Source organism: Pleuronectes platessa, chromosome 21, assembly GCF_947347685.1.
Source record: "Pleuronectes platessa chromosome 21, fPlePla1.1, whole genome shotgun sequence".
Taxonomy (NCBI): domain Eukaryota; kingdom Metazoa; phylum Chordata; class Actinopteri; order Pleuronectiformes; family Pleuronectidae; genus Pleuronectes; species Pleuronectes platessa.
In genome coordinates this window covers 2664385-2681404 of record NC_070646.1, presented here as the reverse complement: position 1 = coordinate 2681404, position 17020 = coordinate 2664385, and the positions used below count along the sequence as shown (strand labels likewise).

The window sequence follows — 17020 nt, the reverse complement described above, 5'->3', positions numbered from 1 at the left end:
GTCAGAGGGCGAGAGGAAGGTGTCAGAGGGCGTCATGGGAGGATTATTCTAGAGAGTGATTTGAGAGCATTGTGGAAAATGTTCAGCAGAGTTCAAGAGACAAACTAATTGTTTAAAGGAGACATCTGATGCTTTTTAAAGACTTGTCCATCACTCACTCGTGTTGAATCCTGTGACACTTGACTGGACGATGAGGAGAGACAGAGACTTAATGACAAATCAAGAGAAACACATGAAGATGAGATGTTGTGGATGAGGATGTTTTATTAGTTTATGAAGGATAAAGAAAAACACAGAGTATTACAGACACTACAGAGAATTAGATATATGAACAACACATGAATCATGAGAAACAACATGACAGACAGTTACAGTGTGAGGGGACAGACATGTGACCGATGGTCTGACTCGTACATGGAGGTGAGTTCCCACGTGTTTAAAGTCTCAGGCCAACTCTTCACACTAAAGCTAAATGCCATCAACATGTAGATTTGATCGATGTTTGTGTTCAGGTCTTAGCAGGAGCAGGACAAGGAGGCGCCTCCTTCCCCTGCTGGCTGAGTTTGCTCATGACCTGTGTGATGTCCACGGGGGCGTTGGCCGCCATCTTGGCCCTCATCTCCTGGTCCTGCTGCCGGAGGACGATGGGGCTGAGGCTCGGTCGTCTGTTCTTCGCATTCTGCTCCAGCTGAGTGTCACTGGAAGATGGAGAGAGAGATAGGGGACGGGAAGGAAGTGAAAAAAACGTAAAATAGTTTTAAACAGAAGATAAAAGTTAAACATTGCCTGAAAAAGTTATTGATTAAATGCAAACGAGTGAGTAAGTCGCCTCTCACGTGAACTTGTGCTCCTCAGGACAGATGGCCTTCTTCAGCGTGTCTTTAAAGACCGGAGACTTCATGTAGCGCCCGAACGAGTCCTGCAAAACGTGCACAAACACATCGGGAATCAGAGGCGTCAGGCGACGAGTACAAGCCCCTGGAAGGTTCCACAGTGGTGCGTTTACTGACCTTCTTCATGAGCATGTAGATGTGAGTTTGGGCCGGATCCAGGACGTATCTGTGCGGGTGCTTCAGGCCCTTGACTGTGATCTCCATCGTCTTCCCGTCGATGTTGATCCACCGCGGGGCACCACGAGCCAGGAAGGCCCTGAGATCACCGGGTTGGTGGAAACACACACAAAGTGACTCTATGTTTTCTGTCTTTAACTAATGAAGCAATCAAGAGCATTCGTTCCGATATTAAACACAAGCTAGAAATGAATGCATTACTTGTAGATCTGTTCTGCTTTCTCTCTCATCGTCGCAGCTGCGCCCCACTTCAGATCCTCGCAGCCTTCCCAGAATGCCAAGTTCTCACCTGAGAAGCAGACACACTTAACTCTACAGGCGGAAATGTTGACAATGCAGGACCGTTACATTTCTACAATCAACCGGCGTACCGCTGAATTCTTTCCTCAGGAAGAGTCTGAAGTCGTCCCGGCCCCTCGGGTCTGAGAGCAGATCTCCGAAGCTGAACGTCCACCTCTCCACGCGCATTTTAGTCGGGATCTCCACGCTGAAAACCACAGAGGAAGAGAATCATTCAAACAGAGTCATTCCGAATGTAGTAGAGCCTCAGTGACTGTTTTGATGGTGAGCTGACACACTTGGGCATGTTCAGGTTCCAGTAGGTGACGTCGTCGGTGAGCCAGGGGTTACTGGGAAGACACGAGGAGAGGAAGGGGTCGTGGCTTTTGTAGGTGGCGCAGTGTTTCACCAACCTGAAAGAAAAGAGGGGGAACTAGATGAAAACTGCCCTGATATTATTACATTATAACATATAACTGCTAATAATATGGATTTTAACTGTCCTCCACTAAAGCTCGGTCAGTTTGAGGGTAGAACAAAGATTTTTGTGTGTTTGCTCTTCACACACAGACACACACAGACACACACAGACACTCACGCTCCGATGGACACGGACGACTTGACTCTGGGCCTCATGATGGCCTGCTGGGTGAAGATCATCTACAGGAGGCAGGAGAGAAGAGGACGGCTGAGAACGTGGATCACAGTCGACACAGTGAGAGAAAAATGATTTAGTTTCACATTAAATCTCACTCACGATTCTCTCATAGAAGTCGGGTGTTGTTGCCTGGGGGGGAAACAAAACACATATTATTCATCATATCACAGATAAAAAGAAATCCAGAAAGACAGAGTGGGACATTTTATTTATTTGTGTGCATGTACATGCGTTTCTACTACTCTATTATTATTCTATTATTATTATATAACTGACATAATAAATCAAGAGAAGTCGTCTTGTGACAGACTTCTTATAAAACCAGTGGAGTCGCCCTCTGCTGTTCATTTGAGAGAATACAGGTTTCAGGCACTTGGACACTGGTTTCACTTTCTAGACCCAAAGTCCATTTTTATTTACTGTCAGTATTTGTTCATGTATACAGATCCTCTTCAATGAGTTCACCTTTAAAGGTGGAAATTGGTTTTAAGAACAAGTTATGTTATGGATGAAGTTAAGTTTTAGGTTAAGATGCGAGTGTGTGTGTGTGTGTTGATGTGTGTGTGTGTTGGTAACCAGTTTTAAAAGTCTGGATACGAAAACATGAAGCCGTGGGAAATGATCCCTGGAGAAAAGAAGAGGAAGAGGAGAGGAGAGAAAAGAAGAGGAAGAGGAGGAGAAGAGGTTAATTTGAGTGGAAGATGGATTAATGTCTACAGAGCAGACAGGGAGAGGACAGATAAGCAGCTGCATCAGATCCTCTCATACTCTCTAATCTGATTGACAGGATTTATGTTGACATGCAGAGACTCACCTGTTACCTCGTCTGCATTCGGGTCTATTCGTCTGTCCAGTCCGTAGTCCATGGCACTGACCGTCCCCGGCTGCACACACACATCAACAGAGAATATTCACATGTTTATCACAGGACAAATTAATGAAGGCAGGAGGCAGTGTGGTCATAATCAGACTCTGAAACATGTAAACATCAATACTCAGAATAAGGTCAATAATCTGACTCTTCATGAAACAACCTTCCCTTTGAATAATTGAATTAAAGTCATGGTCTTGTCTTCTGTGGTGAAAGTTACACAAAAGTGTCCCTTAAGTACATGACAGCTTTATTATATTTTTTCTATCAGCAACAAGGGTTCAAACTGAGCTTGTGTTCAACCAGAGAACTGTTGTTTTTATCAGATTAACACAATATGACCTGAATAATTCATGTCCGAGGCTCCAGACTGTTTTAATCAAGGACCTGCATTAGGGCCTTTATCGTCCCGGTTTATATTTGCCTGAGTGGAGAGTATTTAAAACACATCTGCACTTCATCAAGCGACCACAATGCACTTGACAGCAGAGTGACCCCGGGTCCTGTGGGAGCTCTGGAGGTCTGGAGAGCCGCCGCCCACTTTACCGGGGGCTCCAGATAGGCTGCAAGCCGCCGCGCCACCTCCTCCCTGGCACGGTGAAATATTAATCAGCCGTGACCTTTCCCTCCGACTGGACATGTAATGGTAATGAGGCATCATGGGTAGAGATAATGAGATACCCTGGGAGTGTAATTTATTTTCCGACCTCTCTCTCTGTTATCTACGTGACGATGTGTGTGCAGTACTGGGCTGATGACTTTCTCAGATGGGGGACGACCGTGAGTCCTCCCACCCTTCCCTCATCCTCAAGAAAGTCCCATTAGACTCATCTGATCATTTATAAATCTGGCTTCGTGGGTCTTCCCCCTGAAAGCTGCCTGTGCCGTCTGAGCAGGTTGATATTGAGTCCTTGGTTTGTCAGGAGGAAATGATTCAGCTGTGATGGTTAGAGAACTGAGTAATACTTTCTGTCGATGAGTCTCACCGGAGGTCGATGAACCACCCAGTACGCTCTCTCCTGGCATTCAAAAACCACACGGTCGGGTTTCTTCCTCTCCTTAGCAGCCCTGAACACACAAACACACACACACACACACACAGACACACACACATTTAATTCACAGATTTAGATCCCCACCACATGAATTGTCTCTGAGACGTCTCAGGTTTTGTCTCACACCCACCTGTACTGTTCCTTAGCCTGCATCACTATGAAATCCCACTTGTGATTCATCCACTTGTGCAGACGGTTGTACTGCTCCTGAGGGCATAGAAAACCCCAGAGCATCAGTAAAATACCAACAGTATGAATTCCTCCGGGGACCGCTCGTCGTGTCTCGCTCTCACCTGCTCGTGCAGCTCCAGGATTCCTTTCTTACGTATGTTTCTCTTCGCCAGGTAGATTGCTTCGGTGTGAGGAGATGACAGAGCGTTAAGAGAGTGATGACAACACGCCCTGAGATAACACAACGTGCTCACACTCACCGTAATCCGTGTCCTCCACAGGCCACTGCTGCGTGGGCCAGAAGTACGGCGTCTGAAAAGGACCAAAAAGGCAAAAGAAAGTCTGAATTGTGACAAATCTAAATCCGCTCTCCCCCCTGAGCCACAGCTGCACCCAAGATGGGAAAGCATGGTGCGTGTACCTGGCAGCGGTAGAGCGACGCGTCTGGTTTGATCACCAGGCGTTTGTGGTCCTGCAGAGGGTAGATGTATCCCAACGCCACCAGCATGGAGCCGACACTCCTCGCCTCTGAAGACAGAAGATGGACAACAGTCAACAAGGACAAACATCAAGACCTGACATGATAAAGTTTTAAAGCAACACTATGTAACTTTGACTGAACAACAGCGCCCTCTGCAGCCACACGTGGGGATTAATTGTGTGGGGCTCAGTGTCCGAGCGATGAAGTGGTTTTCATGTAGAATAAAAACAACAACACAACTGAACTCTGGATATTACCCATGATCCTCTGCTTCCTGAACCAGAGGAGCTGCTGCTGTAACAAATCCACCAAACTCTGTTCAGAATTCTTTATATTTTAAAAGTTTCTTGCTGAATATTGGAGATAAACTGGTTTTTAATAACGTCTGAGTCTTTTTAACTGATCCACAATTCAGCTTCAATCTTCAACTTGCCAGAACTGATTCTGACACTTGAAGCTGCGGCTCTCGGTCAGTTCCACAATATTTAATCATATTTAATAATGCTGCTGGTAATAAAGCTGCATTGTGTTGCTTTAAAATGAGATTTGTCTCATCTACATCCTCATCTCTCACCTTGTGTATCTATTTGGAATCTGTCTGCCAACCAGGAGATGATGTCTTCACCTGAGGATAAAAGAAACACAGACAAGTCTAGTGAAGACAAATATCTATATTTATACGAGGCCTGTTATGAAAGCAGCTCCGACAGCGAACAAGAAAAGAGGGTTGAGTGTGTGTTGTTAGGTAAGTGTGTGTGTGTGTTCCTGTTAATACCAGACCCCTCTCTGCTACCGCTAATCGGAGGAGAATGAAGGATGGAAGGAGGAGAGGAGAGGAGAGGAGAGGAGAAGGGGAATGAAAAGGAAAGAGAAACAAAGAGATCTTCATTCCTTCCTCTATTCAGCTGCCTGGATGACGTAGAAGTCGAGGTTCCCTCTATTCTTCCACCTCCTCCACCTCCTCCACCCCCTTGCCTTCTCATTCTCTTATTTTATTTATTTTCCTCCAGCTCTCTCTATCTTCATCATCATCATCGTCCTCCTACTTTTCCCGACTCTGAGACGGGGGGGGGGGGGGGGGGGGTTGTCATGGAGATGGAGATCTCTAGCTCTTGAGTTTGTCCCTTCAGCTCCGGGATCCTCCAGCGAGACGAAGCAGGAGAAACCACTCAAGCCGCTGCTGAATATCAACATCACAAGTGTGTGTATGTGAGTGTGTGTGTGTGTGTGTGTGTGTTGGGGGGTGGGGGGGGGTGTCTCCTCCTCACCAGTAATGGCGTGGGGTATCGTGGTGATAACCAGCCTCTGCAGCTGGGACTTGACTCCTGATTTGGGGTCCTGCATCTCCAGCAGCACCTTCTCAGCCTGCGGACAAGAGCACGGTGAGGAGAGGTTAACACAACAACAACAACAAAGACAACAACAACAACTGCTGACACTGAGGGGGGGGGGGGCAGAGGTCCCCGGGGTTGCCTTGACAAGAGGTGGGAAAATGAGGGGCACACATATTCAGATTGTACGAGTGTGTGTGAGCGAATCCAAGAATCAAAGATGATCATTATCTTCAAGTTGGATGAGCACAACATCACTGTTCATCTATTTTCTATTTAACCCCAGATTTCAGGGGGAAGTTGCATCTTATTAACTCTAATAGACCTGAACACTCACTATCAAAGTAATGAAACACATGTCGGGGGGGTTTCCAGCTTCGTCATTCACAGCAAGACGCTGCACATGATCGTGGTTCGAGGTGACACGAGGGGTTTGTTCAATGCCCTGATCTCCTGGCTGCTGTGTGCATTGTGTGGGAGGAGGTGTGCGGTGACTCACTTCCCTGTAAACTGCTTGGTTTTATTTTTAGTTATCATGTCAGCGGAACCCCACAGATCCCATAGTGGGTGTGTGTGTGTGTGTGTAGCGGAGAGCAAGAAACTGTACAGTGCAATAATTTCCGTGTGGGTGAAGTTGTGTGTGTATGTGTGTGCTTGTGACTCCCGGGCCTGTTTGAAGTTGCCTTGTGCTTTGAAGTCATCCTGAAGAGGCGACAAGCTGCAGGCTGAGTCGGACCAAAGCGGCTCTCATGGACCAAAACACAAAGTTGTCCTGGAACATCAGGTTGGAGTGAGGGACTCCCCTGGAGAGCACGACACTGTGGTCAACACATTCTTAAAATATGATTTGCTCATTGGTCTCTCGTGATTGTAAATGTTGAGGAATCCAGTCTATGCTCAGGACCCAGACGCTTGTGTTCTAAGACACGGTGCCTGGATTAACTTCCCTCCAGCAGCTGGTTGGTGTATGTGGAGCCACCGATACTGATCCAGGCTTAATGCTTATTAGAATAAATGACCTTACCCCTGTGAAAAGGTTGCAACAATAACACAGCGGAACATTTGGTTGTGACAGGAAAATAACATGCGATTTGTTTTGATGTCATTCTGATGTGTGTATTTCTAACATGGCACACTTGTCGTGTTTTGTCGATCTTTCCTCAAAAGCTTCCTGTGAATTATCAAAACGTTCTAAGTCAAGTTCTTATTCATCCCGACTCAATAAGGAAACATGTTGAATCTGACATGTATCTCAAACCTTTGCACTTTTTCTGACACCTTTTACACTCTGGTGTGTAGGTATTTGTTTCTCATCTCTTTTGTGTTATATCCTTTTAGTGTTTTAAGTGTTTTTAGGGGAGGTTCAATATTCAACTCCCTTTTATTCTGCATTATTATTCTGGGTCTTACTCGATATGTCCTTGTGTACAGTTTTTGTTGTTGTTTGTTGCACATTTTACTGTCAAAGATATTTCCACATAGGGACAATAAACTATATCTGATTTGATAACGTCCAACCTGAATACATGCATGTACTCTTCCTCTGAAGGACCTTGTGGAGAATGCAGATTGCTTGGAGTAGCTTGAAAAATACCAGCACATGCACATATAGGGTTAAAGCAGAGAATCCATATGAGTGAAGCACGTATAGGTGCGTCTGCAGGTGTAGTGTATGAGACGCCTGAGGGGCTGTGATCCCCACAACTGATGGAGAAAAGGATTCGAACCCACCTTCTTGAGACAAGCCATCCGCGGTCGGTACCTCTGCCCGTAGTCCCGCAGAGTGTTCCTGATCGTCATGATGCTGCGGGTCTCTGTCACTCGGATGCGTGTGAGCCTCTGTGTCGTGTGCGTGGATGTGGATGATGATGCTGATGCTGCTGCTGCTGGAGGATATGATCAATACTGATGCTGCGTTCAGGTGCTCGCCAGCAGCTGTTTCACGGAGGCTGGGAAATCATATCAACATGCCTCATTACCCTCCTCATCTCCCACAGAGGAGTGTATGTTATCATGAAATTAGCTTAATAACAACAACCTGTTTTTTGCCATACAGACAAAGAATTCTATTGCGCAGGACCCTTCACTGACGTTGATTTTAATGCCTGAAAAAGTACGTGAAAAATACAAATGTAGCACTCTCAAATATTAACTGCAGCATTTTGATCTCCTCGTCGTAAATAATCCCCAAGTTAATGGTGAAAATGTCAACTTAAGAAAGAAATCCACGCTTATTTGTCTGCATTTCGACTTTTATGCGTGTTAAAAACACAAATCCACATTATTTCCAACAGTCTTTGAACACAGCGAAGAGAATCAACCAATCACAGCCCGGCTTTCAAACTGTGTGGCGTAGTTACCGAGGAGAACCAGCAGAGGGCGACAGTGCGAACAAAGTTCGATTTAAACGCGTGTTTTATCTTAATTTTTAGATAATTTTACTGAATAAAAACAAAATAAAGTGTTGGATTTTTTATTTCAACATCTGCATGATTTCGTGTTTCAGCTGTGAATTGTGTAACTGAGCGATACAAGTTGAAAGAACAGACTTTGATCTGACACTTCCACGCAATCTCGCGTTTGTTTGTTGCGTAAAGAAACAGGTAGCTAACAATTAACAACAAGCAAAGTTTGCGTGTGAGTCAGTTAACGTAAAAAAAGTGTCTCTGATGACAAAGTGTCGGCGGCTCCACTTCCTGAGTTTAGGGAAGGGGCTTGGTCCCGTGCCCGCGCCCCGCGAACGCGCATCAAATCAGCATCGATGAAGTTGGTGCGAACATGGCGGATTTCCTGCCGACCAGGTCCGTGCTCAAAGTTTTCCTGCCCGTGTGCCTGCTCAACAACGGCGAGGTGGAGCAGCTCCGCCGGTCGAAGGAGATCGACCGGTGCCTGTCCCGGGAGAAGCCGTACGTGAAGCGGCTGGTGAAGATCCTGCTGCTCGGCGCGGGCGAGAGCGGCAAGTCCACTTTCCTCAAGCAAATGCGGATCATCCACGGGCAGGACTTCGACCAGCGCGCCCGCGAGGACTTCCGATCCACCATCTTCAGCAACGTTATCAAAGGTAACGTCCGGCTGCCGGGACCACGGGGGGTGGTGGGGTTCGAGACCGCCGGGCCGACGCGGAAAAAAGGCCCCGAGAGGGCGGCCAACGTGGGGGAGAAAGTTTCCACATCTGGGCTGGGGAGGGAGAAGCTCCGGCGGCGGCGGCGGAGGAGGCAACACCCAGAACCCAGAACAACCAGAGTTCACTGCCGCCGCCGCCGGAGCTTCGACCCGATCTTATCTCGTGTTCTTTATCTGAACAAAGTTTAAACCTCTAAACTTCAGCGTCACTTCTCTGTGGATCCGGGGCTGAGGCTCAGGGATGAAGCTAATGGAGGCTGAACCCAGCGCCGCGTCGTAACGTGTTCCTGTTTGTCCGCCGCACGCACACAACAGGGATCGAACACACAACACCGTGCAAACCACAGCCGCCCGGAGTCAACACGCCAATATCTGTGTTATTAATATAAATATACACGTTTGTTTTCAGAGTAGTAGTATCTTCTAATTGTCCCCTGAACTCAATATTAAGAATATCTGAGAGCTGCAGTAAAAATACTTTATTAAGTACTCGAGAGAAAATGAATCATTAACTGACAGATTCGAACTATTTTCGCTTCACTAATATGAGACGCTCCTAAAGTCACGTGATAAGAAAAAACCTCAATGTGTTTTGGTTCCTTTTGCTTCATCCTGACATTTTGTTGACCTAGAATTTATCAAAACTAAAGATTAATCAATAACTAGTTCTAATCACAGGTTTCAGGAGTATTTATAAAAACTGGAGAATGTGAATTCACGTGTTGTGTCGTCTTGTAGCTGTGTCACGTTTTTATAAATCCTGAATATGACATCCTGTCAGTCAGAGCAGGTTTGTGTTGTGTTGTGTTATTTGGTTTTTGTGTGGCGTTCTCCAGCCGTCGTCCATCTCTGACAGTGATCTCCTCACTTCCTCTCCAGGTGTCCGTGTGCTGGTGGACGCACGGGAGAAGCTGCACATCCCGTGGGGCGACCCGGGCAACCAGCCGCACGGGGACAGCCTGATGGCGTTCGATACCCGCTCGGCGATGATGGCCAGCGGGCAGCTCGAGACCTCCATCTTCCTGAGGTACCTGCCGGCCATCAAAGACCTGTGGGCCGACTCGGGGATTCAGAACGCCTACGACCGCCGCAGGGAGTTTCAGCTGGTACGTGGACACACACACACACACACACACACAAAGAGAAATAACGAAACAACTCATTCACACATAAGAAGAAGAATCAGATGAGACGTTTCCTGTGTATGAAACTGGGGTTTCTACAGAATTTGGGGTGACAGGCTGGAAATCCCGGGGAACGCAGCTGTGAAAACAGAAAGTGGAACTGACTTTCTCCTTCTTTGATTCATCCTCCTGTCCCTTCTCTCTCTCTCTCTCTCTCTCTCTCTCTCTCTCTCTCTCTCTCTCTCTCTCTCTCTCTCTCTCTCTGATTCTCTGGTGCTCCCTCCCTCGCTCTACGTTGAGCAGCGCGACATGTGATTGAGTCAGCTTCCTGTTAGCACCTCTCCCCGCTCCCTCGCATGTTTTAACACACTGACGTTTACCCCAGATTAGCTGCACCACCACGCTTGTGGTCGGGGCCCGTACGCGTGTGTCCTCATCTGGGCCTCGTCTTCATTTCTTCATCCTGCCGCGTATTTGCTTACTTTACGTGAGGTGTCAGGTCATAAACCTAATACGTCGTCCAGCTGTTGAGGAGCCCCCCCCCCCACCCCCCTACCCCCCCAGCTGAGGAGAGAGCTGCGAGTCAGAAACTGAAATGTGAAATGTGTGTCTCTCTCTCTCTCTCTCTCTCCGCTGCGTTAGGCTGAACTGTTGAATGCTGTTTTGTTCCCTCGCTCACTCGGCTGGTTGCTGTGAGCCGGTTGTGCAGACACACACACACACACACACACACACACACACACACACACAGGGAATAAGAGTGATCAGAGCTGGAATGTTGATCTGTAGTTAAACAGCTTTATGCTCACAAACAGAGGCCTGGCTCCCTCTCCCACTCACTCTTATTTGCACACAAACATTAAGAGTGTCGCACACCTCGAGTTACACAAGGACACACACACATCAAGTGCATGTATGGCTGTAGCTAACACACATTGAGTTTGTTATTGTGGAAATCAAGAAAATAGCAAATCTTCAAAAATACAGAAAGCAGGAACAGATGACGTTTTGCTTTGAGAAACGTGATTTTTACATTAACGACACCTCGATGAAGTTTGGAAACCAGACCTGACGAGTCGAGCGGGATTCAGACAACAGGTTTTTAATGATATGTGGATCAGGTTCGACCTCTTGCCCTACACGTGCCTGTAATCCATCAAACATCGGGCTCAGGTCGGGCTTAGCTCATTTCTGAAGGCGAATCCTGGGTTCTGGGAAATCACGTGTTGGTTTATTGATATTAAGATAAGTTGATGACTTAAACATTTATTGAATGATCATAAAAGCCAGAAGCTGCAGCCACATCCAAGTCATAGCTCCAAACTCTGAAATGTGGAGATCTGCTGCTTTCATAAAGCAAATCGTTTGTTGTCCCTGGGAACTTTATTCAAAGAGTCAATGAAAACAAGACGCTACAGATTTCCAGACATAACGGAATCATCATGGGTTTAGTGAAACCTTCTGATTGGGTCTAAGTGTGAATTAAATCTGAAACCTCAGGGCATCACCGCTGCAGAGAACACGAGCTGTCACTCACAGAAACCAGTCGTCCTCTCCGGGAGCCCGGTGAATTCTCCCTGCTCCTCTTCTGGGCGACTGGCGGACTCGGCCCAAACCTGTTTTGACCAAGCTCTTTGTGTATTTGCATCACAAATCACACGTGCCCCCGGGCCTGCTCGTATTTATCATTAGAAACACATGAACACGCTGAACCCACACATGGATTCTCTCTCTCTCTCTCTCTCGTTCTGTGTGTCGTTCAAAGTGCAGAGTTCTTACACATCGAGTCGTAAAAAGACGCCAGAGATCTGACCTCATGTTAAACGGCCACAATAAAACCGACACAAACGTTTGTTGTAAAATGTCGTGTTTTCAGATTTGCTTTTGCAGCACATTCGTAGAAACTCCTTGTTTCTCTTCTGCTTTTTTTCTAGCTCACTGGTTTATTTTTTTTTAGACACTTTTTTAAAACCAGCAGCCACTCAGATTTCTTTGAAAGGCCGAACTATGGATGGAATTAAAACTGTCTCCACAGAAAGGTGACTCTCCTGTCTGTTGGGTTTAGCATAGCACCGCGCCATTCGGCTCCTCCCTACAACACACACAGGTTTTTCAGGTCAGGTTGGTTTGTGCATGAGATCAAAAGGATGAATACAGGAGCTTTACAGTGAGGGAAATGGCCGGTTGGAGCTCTCACACAGAAATCCAGCCCAGTCAGTCGCTTCCACTGATACCATGTGGATTTGTATAACATGGGCGTTGGTTTATCATCTCATTTATGCAAATTACATGCAAAACAAGTTCCCTGACGAGGTGTGGTGACACGGGGAAGACGGCGAGGGAAATATCTTGCGTATTTTTGCAGCCGTTCTTTGAGTTTTCTTGACAGGATACACACACACACACACATACAAACACACACGCACAAAGACACACACACACACACACAGAGATAAAGGAATGTATCTCAGTCCCGGCCGCCTCGTGTCTGGGCTTGCGCTCATTTTGTGTGAACAGCGTCAGGATGGCCTAGAAAGAACACCCCGACACAAACACACACACACACACACACACACGCACACGCCTCACGAGCTACACTTCTGTCTCGATCAAAGAAACACCTTCACACACGTGTCTAATGCAACACTCGGTATCTTGCATCCTGCCTCAACTCCTCAGCAGACTCGGGTCTCTGCACACGCACGTTTCTGAAAACAAACTGGTTATGTGCGTTTGTCTGCACCAACCTGTGTGTGTGTGTGTGTGTGTTTTATCCACCACAGCAACAAATATCTTGTGATTCATGCAACAAGCTAGTAAATGTTTATTTTTTTATGAGGAAAATGACTGAATGTAATAAGTTCCTTAGAATTAACAGAAATTCCACCTCTGTCCTGTCGCAGGGTGAGTCTGTGAAGTATTTCTTGGATAATCTGGATAAGCTGGGCGAGCTGGTAAGTTGTTTCTGCCTGTACTGATTGTTATAATCACACGTGTGCATGTTATAGTTAATTCTGAAATGTACGGTTATTATTCTCAGAGGAAAATCACAAAGAAGAAGAAGCTTCTATTCGCTGAACAGTAGTTTCAGGGTATTTAAAGGGATTTCTTATAAAGCATAGAATTCAGTTTTCTTAAAAGTGTTTTAAGTTCCTTAAATTATTCAGGGTTTTGTATCTGACGACAGGAAATGTTCAGAAAGTCAGATTACTGCAACAATAAACTGAGTTTTACTGTCAAATTGTACAGCATCAAATAATTAACTAATAAATCTAAACTTTCTGGAAGAATTAACACTTGAACAAACATCAATGTGATGAGAATTCTTTGAGAAAAAATAATTGAACTTCTGCTAACATACAAATATTAATTTCCACTTCCTTGAAACCAGATAGCTTATGAACAGCAGAGGATTTTTTTCATTTTATCCCTTGTTTTCCCTCTTGCAGTTGTACAAAAGTTAAAATAATTTAATAAAGGCTTCCTCAGGACATTTCAGACCCTATCGTGTAGTGGACCCTCATCTTCTTCCCCTCTCTCCTGCAGGACTATCTCCCGAGTCAACAGGACATCCTTCTGGCCCGTAAACCCACCAAAGGAATCCACGAGTATGACTTTGAAATCAAGAACGTTCCCTTCAAGATGGTGGACGTGGGCGGGCAGCGCTCGGAGCGGCGGCGCTGGTTCGAGTGTTTCGACTCCGTCACCTCCATCCTCTTCCTCGTGTCCTCCTCAGAATACGATCAGGTGAGAACACACGGCCTCTGGTTTCCTCCCTCTCTCACCAACCCTCACTGGAGATAGTCTGATCAGTTTGTTGGAGCAGATCATGTTTCAGGAAGTCCACGGTCCTCGTACTAACGGTTCTCTCTCTGTTGTCTGACCCAGGTGCTGATGGAGGACAGGCAAACCAATCGACTGCGTGAATCCCTCGACATCTTCGAGACCATTGTCAACAACCGCGTCTTCAGCAACGTGTCCATCATCCTCTTCCTCAACAAGACAGACCTGCTGGAGGAGAAGGTGAAGAGCGTTCCGCTCAAGGAATACTTTTCCGACTACACCGGGCCGGAGCACAGCCTGCCGGACATCCAGGCGTTCATGGTGGACTGCTTCCGCACCAAGAGACGCGACGCCACCCAGAAGCCCCTGTACCACCACTTCACCACAGCCATCAACACGGAGAACATCCGGCTGGTGTTCCGCGACGTCAAGGACACCATCCTCCACGACAACCTCAAACAGCTCATGCTCCAGTGAGCCTGGTCCACCTGTGAACGTAGAGGAGCTGAACGAGGACACGACCTCCCCCTCGTTCCTAAAGAGGACGTGAGACAGACCAGCCTCAGAAGAATCCAGTAGACGTCAGCGTTGTTCTTCAGCCGTTTTTATATTAGTTTTTACGCTCCTCTTTTGAAGAGTTGGCCTTCTTCAGGGTTTGGTAGGGGAACGAGTCAGCAGGGCGGACGGTCCGTGGTTTTAAAAGAAAGACGAGCCGACGGTTCGGATGTTTGATGACGTCTGATCTCCGCTGCTTTTCGTTCTGAGACCATCTCCTCCGGCCTGAGCTCGGCCTCACAGCACAAGACTCCCAGCTCCAGTGCCTGGCTGTGGAAACCAGAGAAACCTTTAACAAACGGGGGGGCCCACATGGTTCCTTAACCAGATAAAACCACACAGGACATAACCACGGCGAAACGCGTACTTTTGATACAACATGCAAACGAAGAGTTAGACGGTCCAAATGTACCAATATAATCTGTGCCAGAGTTGATTTGCCAGTCTTTGTCCAAGCACTGAATTCATCTAGTCTGAAATCACTCCCTTTGTGTCAGTTGTTCTCTCCAGTGCTGCTGTGTGAACATTGTTTCTCAGCCCCTGTTGTCCAGACGGGGTTTCTGATGATCTGGAGACTGAACAATTGTCCTTTTTTTGTTTTTTCTTGTTTTATCATACGGCAGCACCACTCCTCCCTCTTCCCGTCCCACTCATGTTTTCTTGTTCGCACCTCAGCAGATTGACAGTGCTGGCCAGGACCAGGGACCAGCTCCTCGATGGTGAAAGAGTTGTTAAAAAATTAAACATTCCACTTCGTGTCTTCTACAAGCAAATCATTTTGAATCCTGCGTTTGTGCCTCGTTTCCCTCGTTGACCAGATAGCTACGTTGATATTTGAGTCTCGATTCACCCTCAGTTTGCTGAGTCGGGGGTTTGCCAGTGAACATGGAGTCCACAGTTTTCTCAGGGTTGATGAGTTAATGCTGACGTCGTCGTTGGTGAACTAACTGAATCATTTAATCTTAATCTGGGCGGCGGAGCGGTGCGACTCGGCTGGGCCACAGTACAGCTGTGTGGTGTTTGGTACTGTCCCCGACCTTCGACCCCAGACCCCCCCCACCCCACACCCCTCTTCTCCTTCTTCCTCTGTCGCTCCCTTTGTTCTCATCTCTGATTAGATGCCACGTAAAGGGACGGACCTCCCCTGTTTGCCTGAATGATGAATGTGTGTTAATAGATGTACAGAGATTTGCTCTAGATGGTCAGAATATACTGTAAACCAACGTTGCCTGTGGTGAGATGTAACCAGTCGTGGGAGAGACACTCGGCCTCTGTGATTAGTTTTTTTTGTTTTTTTACATGCGGTCTTGTGCTGTTTAGGATTTTTCCCGTTTTAAGACGACATTTGTAGAAGAAAATACAGACACGCAGAGAAAGCCACTGGAGCTGAATAGTTTTGTCAGCGGCTGTTTTCTGTCGGGGGCCAATCTTTGTTGGAGGACGACTTCCAGGCACTGTTCAAATATCTGTTTCTCTGCCAGACCCCCCCCCCCCCCCCCGTCCCCCCACAACCATGCCTTCTTGACTCTGTTCACATCGACAGACTGTAGTTCTTCTCTCCTGCTGTGAGCTTCAGTTTCGCTTCCAGTCCCGGCGTTGTACATACTGTAATCTGTTGCCATGTAAATAATATTCAGGTTTATCTCCTTTATATGTAAATGGTTGTAGAAATGGCATTCTCCCCCCCCCCCCCCCTTCCTCCTTTCTGAACGTGTTCTCAAATCACTGCTTTTTTCCAATGAAGATGACTTTTTCATGTAGATGTATTTTTGTGTAATTTTGACATCGCCCTTTTTGAAATTCATTCCTGTGTCAAGTCTCATACCACTTTAACCCTCTCAATAAATACACTTTTCTAATGAAACCAGGGTCTGTTTGTTTAATTTAACCTTTTTGACCTCGGCCAGGGAGTTTGTTTATTGGTCTGTTTGCAGGATTATGGGGGGAAAATACCACTGGACGAATCACAACGAAGCTCGGTGAAAGGATGAGTGGGTCACTGTGGGTCAGTGAAGAACACATCAAATTTAGATATGGATCCAGGAATATTTTTACAATAGTAGATACATTATTTTTTTTCATTTTCAGCTTTTTCCCAGGGAATAATTCACGGAAATTAACGCTGACCCAAAACATGCAACCAAATTTATATTTGTACAGGAAATTCAGTCTTTTAACTGTCATAACTCCAGATCTGACACTACTATTATTATGAATACTACTTCTACTAAGACTTGGTGTTGCTATCATTCAGGATATCTAATTTTCATTATAACCAGTCTGGTGAAATTCATGTGCTGTGTGTTTTGAACCCCAGTAAAACATCTTTCTATTTCCATTATACATACAAAGATAAAAGTCGTGTATAACAATTTTCCTTTTGCAGGAGAAGTCCAGCTAAGTTTGCGGATTAAGTGATAACTTCTCTATCAGGCCCCTCACATCCCTCTATTAGTTCTGAAGTTACAATTCATTTTATACCATTTGACGATTTACAAAACTTAATTCAATTTATTGTA

General features: G+C 46.2%; 2 protein-coding genes across 2 annotated transcripts; one reads left to right on the top strand and one right to left on the bottom strand.

The window, feature by feature from the left end:
• Positions 1-246: 246 nt before the first annotated feature.
• LOC128426826 (regulator of G-protein signaling 9) lies at positions 247-7716 on the bottom strand. Its single transcript, XM_053413874.1, has 17 exons — positions 7648-7716; positions 5854-5950; positions 5160-5210; positions 4526-4632; positions 4365-4416; positions 4227-4285; positions 4064-4140; positions 3865-3946; positions 2829-2891; positions 2107-2136; positions 1948-2009; positions 1649-1762; positions 1442-1557; positions 1272-1359; positions 1011-1149; positions 837-919; positions 247-698 (listed from the first exon to the last, which is right to left on the bottom strand). The coding sequence occupies exons 1-17, from the start codon at positions 7714-7716 to the stop codon at positions 509-511; spliced, it is 1479 nt and encodes a 492-aa protein (XP_053269849.1). The 3' UTR covers positions 247-508.
• Positions 7717-8658: 942 nt separating this feature from the next.
• LOC128426825 (guanine nucleotide-binding protein subunit alpha-13) lies at positions 8659-16365 on the top strand. The gene is made up of 5 exons (XM_053413873.1): positions 8659-8977; positions 9919-10145; positions 13067-13117; positions 13710-13910; positions 14052-16365. The coding sequence occupies exons 1-5, from the start codon at positions 8695-8697 to the stop codon at positions 14421-14423; spliced, it is 1134 nt and encodes a 377-aa protein (XP_053269848.1). The 5' UTR covers positions 8659-8694; the 3' UTR covers positions 14424-16365.
• The last annotated feature ends 655 nt before the right edge of the window (positions 16366-17020 follow it).

Excerpts from the sequence above, each read along its gene's own strand:
- LOC128426826 (XM_053413874.1), bottom strand. The coding sequence starts at position 7,716 with ATGACGATCAGGAACACTCTGCGGGACTACGGGCAGAGGTACCGACCG. Across the intron at positions 4,633-5,159 it reads ATTCCAAATAGATACACAAG|AGGCGAGGAGTGTCGGCTCC; the intron begins GTGAGAGATGAG and ends TTCTGTCTTCAG. Across the intron at positions 1,360-1,441 it reads CCTGAGGAAAGAATTCAGCG|GTGAGAACTTGGCATTCTGG; the intron begins GTACGCCGGTTG and ends TCTGCTTCTCAG.
- LOC128426825 (XM_053413873.1), top strand. The coding sequence starts at position 8,695 with ATGGCGGATTTCCTGCCGACCAGGTCCGTGCTCAAAGTTTTCCTGCCC. Across the intron at positions 8,978-9,918 it reads CTTCAGCAACGTTATCAAAG|GTGTCCGTGTGCTGGTGGAC; the intron begins GTAACGTCCGGC and ends CTTCCTCTCCAG. Across the intron at positions 13,118-13,709 it reads TGGATAAGCTGGGCGAGCTG|GACTATCTCCCGAGTCAACA; the intron begins GTAAGTTGTTTC and ends TCTCTCCTGCAG.